Genomic DNA, 11,206 nt, shown 5'->3' with positions numbered 1-11,206 from the left:
AGAAGGTTTGTACACAACAATCGTCTGGTAGCATGAGCTCTTGGTGAGCTAAAAAGGAACTGTCCCTTTCACTCGCCCCGAAACATCACATGACCTTTTGATGCTGGTTCACATGAAGGTTCGCACACAACAATCGTCTGGTAGCATGAGCTCTTGGTGAGCTAAAAAGGAACTGTCCCTTTCACTCGCCCCGAAACATCACATGACCTTTTGATGCTGGTTCACATGAAGGTTCGCACACAACAATCGTCTGGTAGCATGAGCTCTTGGTGAGCTAAAAAGGAACTGTCCCTTTCACTCGCCCCGAAACATCACATGACCTTTTCATGCTGGTTCACATGAAGGTTCGCACACAATAATCGTCTGGTAGCATGACCTCTTGGTGAGCTAAAAAGGAACTGTCCCTTTCACTCGCCCCGAAACATCACAGGACCTTCTGATGCTGGTCCACAAGAAGATTCGCACACAACAATCGTCTGGTAGCATGACCTCTTGGTGAGCTAAAAAGGAACTGTCCCTTTCACTCACCCCGAAACATCACATGACCTTTTGATGCTGGTTCACAAGAAGGTTTGTACACAACAATCGTCTGGTAGCATGAGCTCTTGGTGAGCTAAAAAGGAACTGTCCCTTTCACTCACCCCGAAACATCACATGACCTTTTGATGCTGGTTCACAAGAAGATTTGCACACAAGAGTCATCTGGCAGCTCTTGGTTCACCTTCATCACACACGTGGACGTTTGCTATCATCTATTAATTTGGTCAGCTGAATGTTGTGGGGCTTGTAGAAGTCATTCAGCAGTTGGCGCGTCTTGTCCATCATGTGTACGCGTTTGGTTCTTGACTTTGACTTTGCCTCATTCTCCAGTTGGTCCATCACTGATCTTGATAAAGGACCTGAAAGTACATCACATATGTAACTCAACTCTGATATCGATAGATGCATGTTGCATATGTCCTTGTTGCTACCCTTTTTCATTTTGTTTTGCATGTTTGTTGCATAACGCTGCAGCCAACATTATTCCAGTTCCATCACGGAGGCCTGTAAATACGCGAGTCTGAACCAGAAAAGTCAGTGTTTGCCACTGAGGGCAATGTCCCACACCGTTAAGGTACGTAAACGATGTCAAGTCACGATGCCGTCAAGTGTCAACCAAGTTACCAACCCTGACCAGTCTATCAATTATTTAAGATAGCTACACGAAAAATCGCAAAGAACAATGAAGAACGAAGCGTGGTTCATTTCAAGATAAAACATTGTTCTATCATGAGATGATTTCTGGTGATTCGATTATGCGCTCGCAACTTGATGACGTCATATATTGGACGACGTTAAATTTCAGAGGAAAGTGACTAGTGAGTATTTAACCACAGATGTAGGTGGGCCACGCAGATAAACGCAGTGGCCGATCGATCGCTGATAATCTGATAATCGACGTCAGGATTGTGAGAATATGCGGGAAATACCAACCTTAACCCACCTGTTCGTAAAATGGACTTGTCCGACATTTCCGAGGTCAGATTCTATTCAGGGCGACATCATTATTAAAATTTGGGTAACTATTTTTAAAGCTTGTACATTTTATCAGCATCCTTAAAGAGGCTGAACATAATGCTGATATCTCATATAGGAAACAAACGACTCATGGTCGTTGTTTATAGCACAATAAAACACTGCAGGGAGAATAAACCACGCGGCGCTGCGTCCTCGTGGTTTACTCTCGCAATAGTGTTTTAATGTACGATAAACAACTCCAATTCTTCGTTTATTTCTTAAACACAGACGCCTCTGTGGGGTGTGTGTGTTATTCTAACCAGGAATACCCACGGTAATCAGACATATATGGACGAACTGTAATGAGGAAGTCCTAATCAAAACTGAATTATGATTTTCTTTGACCAGCAACGTTATGTGGATGTTTGTTTCTTAGTTCTTTAAATAACATGGTACATCTAACATGGATTAAACATGAGTGGCCCTGTCATTTAAAGCGCCTTAATTCGCTGTGCAGAGTTGCGTCCCTTGGACATGCCAGACACCTAGAATCGTTGGTTCGAATTTCGGTTCTCCCCGAAAATGTTTATAGGTTTGTCAGCACCATAAGCGTAACTTGAATACTGTTCAAGGCGGTGCTAAACCCAACTTACTCACTCACTCACTAAACATACCAACAACGGGGGTTCCAACACATAATAACACTGATTAATCAGTGTATGAGAAATATTTAAATATCATTTCAAATATGTACCTTAAGCGATAAATTTTAAACTCTTACTTAGACCAAGAAATTGGAATATCTTTGCGAAAACGTTGTAAAAATCATCTCGCATATCCTCCATTTTGATAATAAGGATCTGATCACGTGGGAACACAGCCAGCCAATCACTGATGAACACGTGGAACAGGCCGGCCACCACCTGACACTGAAACAAGACAATAGTATAACACCAAGTAACACAGAGTCCATAACAAAAATATGGCCTCTGGTAACACACATACGTTTTAATCTTTCTCGGTAACTTGTATAGTTTAACTCGACATTATCCCAAATATAACATTTGTTACATTTGACCACCTTCTAAATGGCATTGTGTGTTCATTGACATTCACCGCTCTTAATATTCAGGTATCTGTTTGTGGGTAGATCTAGAAAAAAACAAAACCGACTACATATTAACGTATTCTATAAATTTCTGAGAGCCTATGTTTGCGTAATAATGTGTTATGTTTCAAAGTAAGTTTCACACACATACTCACGTGATGTCCTTTAGATGTGGCTATCTGAAAATAATAACCAATATGTCAGTACGTGTGCTGTGTATTATAGATATGCGATACAAACACGGGAAGCGTTCCAAACTAGCTCTGACTTGTGTTGGCACTGTAGTGTGGTCTTTGTTTCACCGACGTGAGAATGAGATCAAGTTTTAATTGAGATAAAAACGTTTCACGCCAACTACTGAATGATTTTTACAGGTCTCCGATATTCAGGAGAGTGAAATCTGTGATATCAGAATGTTCCTGGGTACACATTATGGTCGTGGTCAATCTACATCTACATCGTACACAGAGGAATATGTATAAACCGGATTCTAATCCAAATGCATCCAAAGATGGTTGGTTCAAAAATCTGAAAAGCACTTATTTATACGGGGCGGTCGGGTAGCCTAGTGGTTAAAGCGTTCGCTCGTCACGCTGAAGACCCGGGTTCGATTCCCGACATGGGTACAATGTGTGAAGCCCATTTCTGGTGTCCCCATCAGTGATATTGCTGGAATATTGCTAATAGCGGCGTAAAAACCATACCCACTCACTCACTCACTTATTTATACATTTGGTGCATTCAAATTAACCATACCTTGACCCCCCCGAACCGACGAAAAACACGGGTTTATATAAGTTTACCTAATGTAACACCGAACAAAAAAAGTACCCTACTATTGGAAAATAAGTTACCCTAAGTGTTTCATTGAAGACGCATGCTCTGTATGAGGACCTGGAGAAACAGTCGCTGTACACCCGGGTCTGGTTCGCCATACATTCGTGGAAGTGTTCGGGCGACCCTGTACCGGGGTCGAAGTTGTTGTACGCAGATATCATCCTGGTCACAAAAAGGATTGGTTTGGTTGGTTGGTTTGTTGTTTAACGCCGCACTCAGCAGTATTCCAGCTATATGACGGCAGTCTGTAAATTGTCGAGTCTGGACCAGACAATCCAGTAATTAATATCATGAGCATCGATCCACTCAATTGGGATTGATGACATGCATCAACCAAGTCAGCGAGCCTGACCACCCGATCCCGTTAGTCGCCTTTTACGACAAGCATAGTCACCTTTTACGGCAAGCATGGGTTGCTGGAGACCTATTCTACCCCGGAATCGTCACGGGTTTCACAAAAAGGAAGAGGCGTGAGTGAATGTTGTTTAACGCCGAAGTCAGCATTATTGCGACTTAAGCATTTGTTGGCCGGGCAAGCCAGTGACTGAATGTGTATGCGAAGATGCACCCCATCAGGTACGATGACAGCAATCGGTCACCGGGCCTGACCACCCGATCCATTTTAATCCATTGGTATTACTATCATAGGTGACATTTCTACCAAAACATGAAAAGGTTTACCACTGAAATTGTTGTGTGACTATGGCTGAATTCCATTCCACATCGTTCATTTTAAGAGGCATATGGTGGCTCGGTCTCTAAATTCTATGATGGCTGGAAAGCGGGCAGCGGAATGACCAGCCTGGTTCCCTGGGTATCGCCAGCGCAGCATACCCAGGGAACCAGACTGAGGAATGAACTGCAGGCTGCCGTTAAAAGACCACTAGACGGGTTAAAGATCACTAGACTGGTACAGTGTCTTAGTTGCGCTGCGCAAATTACGCGACACAACAGTGCAACTAAGAGATGATGCACGGGAGTAATCACGCAAGGGATGCAGTTTCACAGACCTCTCTGCCGGGTCTCTGGTCATGATGATGACTCTGGCCGAGGGGTTGAGGTGGTGAACATAATGCGGGGTGACGACACGTGGTTCGGGGCAGTAGTAGTTCCCTGGCAGGTAGTCCCAGAAGTGATTCCGCCATACTGTAGAGGCCGACCCGTCACCTTGGCATGGGAAACAGAGTAAAGACTCATAGAAGGCCCCCTCATAGAACAACATCTTACCCTCAAATCTAGATTCTTTGTTGTTTGTGACGTTCTCTCGTCACGCCTAAGTCTCGGGTTCGATTCCCCGCATAGTTACAATGTGTGAAGTCCATTTCTGGTGTCTCCTCGCCGTGATTGTGTTGGAATATTGCTAAGAACTGGGCAAAATCATGCTCATCGTTGTTAATTAAACACTCGATGAGTTCACGGGAAATTATCCAGTGTGCAGGTTCACAAAGACTATTAGCACAACGACCTCCAAACTACTTCGACACGCTTTAGGAATCTCATGAAAGTCGCCGTACGATTTTATCGTGAAGTCAAATTGTGTGAGTAGCAGGTGCTTCCAGTAGAGATAGACATGTGATTGTTTCACTCTTTCATGGGAACAGGCTTATATTTTTATTTTTATTACTCATTTATTTCTATAAATCCATCAGTTAGGGCACGGTTGGCCTTAAGCACGAATTGTTTCTAAAAGCCGACTATATTGGGATTAGGTGTCCGCAACATTAGTGCTTTGCGGAGGTTTCATGTACCACGGTGGATTATTTCTTATACTATCAACCACTGGTGGCCTACTTGTCACCCATGCCATCCGTATTGTATTGCTGAGTGCGTGGTGTGTTGACACCGAAGTCGGTACCTGTGATGAGGTGGTGGAACGGCTTCCCAGTGAGAGGGTGCGGTCGCAAATTCGCCTCCATCTTTTTGGCAGCAGGAGCGAACACCTCAAGATAATCTAGAAAGTTGGACTGACCTGGAAGGAAGAATGAATGTACATAAGAAGTCATTGTAGTGTGTTGATTGTAGGCTGGAAAGCACCACCCCCTGTTTATCTTCATATATCCCGAATTGCCATGTTTCTTGTGGAAATGTCTACATATCGCCCCCTGTGATCGTGTACGGCAGGCGATCTTTCCACAACGGAAGAAAACGCTTTCCTCTGCCAGAAGTACGTTTGCAAATATATTTTCAGTGTAGCATTTTCCTATATTGTTCGAGTTCAAGCGTTTATTCCCAAACCTTTTCAATGCCATAATAGCAAAGACATCAAAGAGTTTTATAGCAAAATATAAAAAATCCATCCTAAAATTCTGCCAGAACCCTTTGATCGTAGGCTGAATCTAAGAATCACCCTGATTACGGAGGTGAATATGCATGAACACAATTATATATACGTGTACAGTGAATCATCCATTTGGGCCTCAAGAATCTGAATCAAGAATCAATATGTTTATAACCCTTCTACCTGTGTGATTAGTAGCTAATTAAAGTCATTTCAACTTAATCACCAACAAAGAATATGATATTCTTTAGCCAAATCAAAATATTCAATATGTTGTTGACGTGCCTTCATGTTCTATCATGTGCATTACTGATTAAAGACCCCTGAAGATCCGGGGTAGAATAGGTCTTCAGCAACCCATGCTTGCCGTAAAAGGCGACTATGCTTGTCGTAAGAGGCGACTAACTGGATCGGGTGGTCAGGCCCGCTGACTTGGTTGACGCATGTCATCGATTCCAACTGCGATGTCCTAGAGACGCTGTATCTGCAGCGATGTCCTGGAGACGCTGTGTCTTCAGCGATGTCCTTGAGATGCTAGATCTTGAGCGATGTCCTTGAGACGTTTGATCTGCAGCGATGCCCTGGAAATGCTGGTCCAGTACCAATGTCCATGAAACGCTGGCCCTGCACCGATGTCCTTGAAACGCTGCATCTGCACCGATGTCCTTGAAACGCTGGATCTGCACCGATGTCCTTGAAAAGCTGGATCTGCACCTATGTCTTGGGAACACTGGATCTGCACCGATGTCCTTGAAACGCTGGATCTGCACCGATGTCCTTGAAACGCTGGATCTGCACCGATGTCTTGGGAACACTGGATCTGCACCGATGTCCTTGGAACACTGGATCTGCACCGATGACCTTGGAATACTAGATCTGCATCAAAGTCCTCGAGACTCTGAATCTGCTCTGATGTCCTTGAGACGCTGGATCTGCAGCGATGTCCTTGAGACGCTGGATCTGCAGCGATGTCCTAGAGACGCTGTATCTGCAGCGATGTCCTTGAAACGCTTGATCTGCACCGATGTCCTTGGAATACTAGATCTGCATCAATGTCCTCGAGACTCTGAATCTGCTCTGATGTCCTTGAGACGCTGGATCTGCAACAATGTCCTTGGGACGCTGTATCTCATGGGTTACCATTTTGCATATGGTCCCTATGGGAACGAAATAGCTAGAACAGACTCCAATACTGGACAAATAACATTCGTGTACTGACGACATGTCCCCCCAAATGAAATAAACAATCAATCTGCTTATATAAAGAAAGAATACACAAAGAGTGGGGTCACACTTACTTTTAAACCTTGTTTTTGATAACCAATGAGATTCTTTGACTTCCGGCATCGCTGTATCTGGATGACTGAATATAGTTCGAAAGGCAAACGTCGTACCACATTTTGCAAACCCCGCAAGATAGAAATATGGCAGACATTTCAGCCTGCCGGTGTTGGGATTCCGCCAGCATGGGTTCCTGTAGTCCGCCAAGAAGTCGTGCTTCTTCTACAATAAAGAAAAACATTGGTTGGTACATATAGATGTCATACAACACAATATGTGGTTTATCAACACACAATGCCATTTAGAAAGTGGTCAAATGTAACAAATGTTATATTTAGAATAACACTTTTCAAACTGCTCCTCGTTTTCGAAAAGTTTATGACACAGCATCCAGGCGCCATAGAATTTCTGCTGATCACCTATAATAAATATCTTTTTCAATGTTGTATCGTGAAATAGCTTCCTTTTTATAAACGTGAAATTAAGGTTTTGTATTTTGGAATAAGCATCTATAAATATAGAATTTTGCAATAAGTAAAATTAAATCGAACACTCTATCTGTTTTTATGCTGTCTTAATTCCAAAAAATATCAATTCTGCACAAAATGTCACTATTAACATGAAAGCACTGGTCTATCCACACTGACACTTCATGGATAACCCTTTCTAAGTAAAGTACAGATTATCATACTTTTAGTAAGTGAACGAGACTACCAGTTGTCGGACTTTCATTTTGTGGACGCCTCGGTGGCTGAGTGGGTTAGATCGCTGACTTGGAGTGCAGGCGATTAGGTGCCTCACTCTGGCAGTGTGTGTTCGAATCCCGGACGGGACTCAACCCCCCATAAATCCCCAAAAGAATCTGTAGTTAACTGAGAAAGTGTTATCCCAAATATAACATTTGTTAATATGTGGTTTACTTATAATTATAATTGAAATGTTCATGCAAAAAGGAGCTGATGAATGAGTTCAGCAATAACTTGCAATAGTTAAGGACGGGTTGTCCTGCAATGGTATCACTTTAATAGGTAGCAAAAAAAATAATTTCTACGGGAATAACTAATTTAGTTATTAATCTAGTAAAGATAACCCTTCTTAAATGTACTCCCGGGCGTTGGGTGGGTGTTGTTCGTTAATAGGGTAGTGACTCGAAGACTCACTCACTTACACGCTGTACTCCCTTATAAGACTAACATTAATTCATAAAGATACAAGCACCACTTACCATTCTAAGTAAGTCATGGACCTTGAATGTCTCCATTGCTTGTTTGTCGAGCTCTGGTGTCGGACTGACCCGGGAGCAAGAACCCCCGGAAACCATGGCGGAATGATTCCGAGTCTGGGCCATTTCACTGACGACATCGTTGACGGAGGGTTCTGTACTTCCTCCCTGCCTCCTCAGCTGCCGGCAAGTATAGAACAACGCAGCAACTACGAGGCAGGTTACAATGTTGCGTTTTCGGCGTTTTATCATAGTCTGAAAGAAAGGGCAAAAGTTTAAAATACGATACCGTTAAAGTGTGTTATGTGTGTGCGTGCGTGCGTGCGTGCGTGCGTGCGTGCGTGCGTGTGTGTGTTCTGCTACATCGTCTGCTTCATAGGTCAAGGTCTCTACGTGGAAATACGTTGCATGTTAGACTGGGCGTTGGTGTAATCACTGACGGTTCGATTGAAATCCATCCTAACATTTTTGTCAAACAATGGTTGTTTCCCCAGCCTAGGTCTTCTTCAATTTCAATGTTGACGCATCGGCTCTGTTTTAATCAATATCAAATTGTAGAACTAATCAAATAGATAAGAGATAGCATCATTACTTGTAGAATATCTGCCTATCCGACTGTCCAGTCGCCGTCTTGTAAATAATCAAGTCATCTAGCCGGCATGTACACATATCTACTGTGGCCATTACCCGCCACTGGTGAGATCATTTTTCACTGTATGCATCTATATTTTATCTGGCGAAAATACTTCCTAGTTTTATAAAGGTCATAAGGGCCCAGTTAACACCCAATCATCACTAATTTCACTCTGCTAATTGCTCATCAAGCAGGTGATACCTACTTTAGAATCAAAGTTCAATCTTACGGATACAATCTCCAACCTGTCGATCGCCAGGGCACTAATCTGGGCGTAATTCTGGTCGCACGTGGTATGCCAATTTGAAACGAAAAGTATCTGACAAAATATAGAGGCACACAGTGAAAAATGATCTCACCAGTGGCGGGTATGGGCCACCGTAGATATCAATGTTAACCGATGTACAAAAGCTGTCTGAAAGATGAAAACTGTATACTTTTTTAAACTTAAGATAGAGTTCAACAACGTCTGCTACTGTCGATTGTGAAGAATGTCTTGTATACTCCCTGACACCAACGTTGTAGTCCGTCCCAATCAATTTTGTTTTTGTAAAGTAAAATAAATACATAGCGATCATATACGAAGTCTTTTGTAAGGGGCGGTCGGGTAGCCTAGTGGTTAAAGCGTTCGCTCGTCACGCCGAAAACCCGGGTTCGATTCCCGACATGGGTATAATGTGTGAAGCCCATTTCTGGTGTCCCACGCCGTGATATTGCTGGAATATTGCTAAAAGCGGCGTAAAACCATACTCACTCACTCACTCTATATTTGTACAATGTACCGTTGTCTGGAGGTGTTTATGATAGAGGTTGCAAATATTTAAGATATACCCCTTGTGTCAAACTAGATAATAAAATATGAAACGATTGTGGCAACCGGAGTCAGACAACGCAAGGGAGAAGGGGGAGTCCAATTCTATTCACTTTGATCTTGATAATAATGTACTCGGGTTACAAAGGAAGCTCTGTCTGTTTCCAGAATTTCCACACAAATTGGAGCCATGGGACAATCTGGCAAAATCAAATGTCATATTATTAAGAGTGAGTGAGTGAGTGAGTGAGTGAGTGAATATTCCAGCAATATCACAGCGGGGGACACCAGAAATGGGCTTCACACATTGTACCCAATATTATTAAGAAACAGCTCTGGTGGCAAACTTCCCTTGTACACGTTTGGCATACAAGTAACATACCGCCTGTATGGTCCAAAGCGCGGGAAATGTGTGTTTGTGTGTTGTTCCAAAAAGTATGATGGCGGTCTGTAACAATCCAGTGATAGACATCATGAGCATCGATCTACGCAATTCGGAATCGATGACATGCATTATCGAGTCAGCTAGCCTGACCAGGCGTTAGTCGCCTCTTACAAGCATGGGTTGCTGAAGACCAAGTTAAACCGGATCTTCTCGGTTAACAACCATCACCTAATTAAAAAGCTCCCAGCAACAGGCTTTAACTGTTTGGAATTTCTAGACGGGTTAATTTACTTACTTCTTTCTACGTTCCTTATGTGATAAAGCATACCTTACAGTCCATGCCTCGTCCTTCTACAGACCAGGCCAACATGTCGGTCTGCACAGCTTGGTGTTGTGTTGGCACGTCGATATGTGTTGCCATTCATGTATGGTGACAAAGATCAATACCGAACTCATACTAGAGGAACACATGTTCATACAGCCATCGCAGTTTAATCAACCAACAAAACGGTATAGTTTGATCGTTGACTTCGACGATGCAGCACATAGTATACGCCCTTTCAAATCTGCCAAACATTGCATGCCTGTCAACTATATTGTCTCATGTTTATTAGGAAATAAACGTGGAATGACATTTCTAGTTATTGGATAAACAGTAGGTATAGGGACACGGGGTGTGAACAGATGACTGAATGAGTGAGTGCGGGTTTGTTTTAACTAGTTGAATACTAGTAGCTAGACATTTATATCATGGCATGTCAGTTTAATATGTAAGGAGAGCCCGATGTTATGCAGGCCCGCTTTGGTAAAACCCTCGAGCATGCGTCAGGTGCTGACAGACCGAGAAACATATTCAGGGCGAATCTGGGATTCAAACCCACAACCTAAGGTTTCTGCTATGTCTAAGGGACGCAACTCCGCACGGTGATGAGATAACGGGCCACCCTAAACAGAAACGCAATAAATAATGTACACGTGGACACTGCTGGTGGTGCTATCGGATAAGTACAATTAGAAATGGGAGCCTGTTATCGAGATTCATATCCCAAGTGAACAAAAGGCAATTATCCTTGTGAGAGGGGTGAGGAGAAATGGGGTATGTTATTCAGGCACATAACGTACTATGTTTTTAAAGCAGAATATCAAGTAATGT

The 11,206-nt window shown here is 43.0% G+C and overlaps 1 protein-coding gene across 1 annotated transcript; it reads right to left on the bottom strand.

Annotated features, from left to right (window-relative positions):
* Nucleotides 1-584: 584 nt before the first annotated feature.
* LOC124116095 (carbohydrate sulfotransferase 15-like) lies at nt 585-10,446 on the bottom strand. The gene is made up of 9 exons (XM_048381533.1): nt 10,349-10,446; nt 8,227-8,478; nt 7,019-7,223; nt 5,298-5,411; nt 4,453-4,609; nt 3,460-3,604; nt 2,761-2,784; nt 2,279-2,426; nt 585-899 (listed from the first exon to the last, which is right to left on the bottom strand). The coding sequence occupies exons 2-9, from the start codon at nt 8,473-8,475 to the stop codon at nt 727-729; spliced, it is 1,215 nt and encodes a 404-aa protein (XP_048237490.1). The 5' UTR covers nt 8,476-8,478; nt 10,349-10,446; the 3' UTR covers nt 585-726.
* Nucleotides 10,447-11,206: the final 760 nt, after the last annotated feature.

Source organism: Haliotis rufescens, unplaced genomic scaffold, assembly GCF_023055435.1.
Source record: "Haliotis rufescens isolate VD_foot unplaced genomic scaffold, xgHalRufe1.0.p SCAF_4, whole genome shotgun sequence".
Classification (NCBI taxonomy): domain Eukaryota; kingdom Metazoa; phylum Mollusca; class Gastropoda; order Lepetellida; family Haliotidae; genus Haliotis; species Haliotis rufescens.
This window is presented reverse-complemented; position numbering and strand designations above follow the sequence as displayed.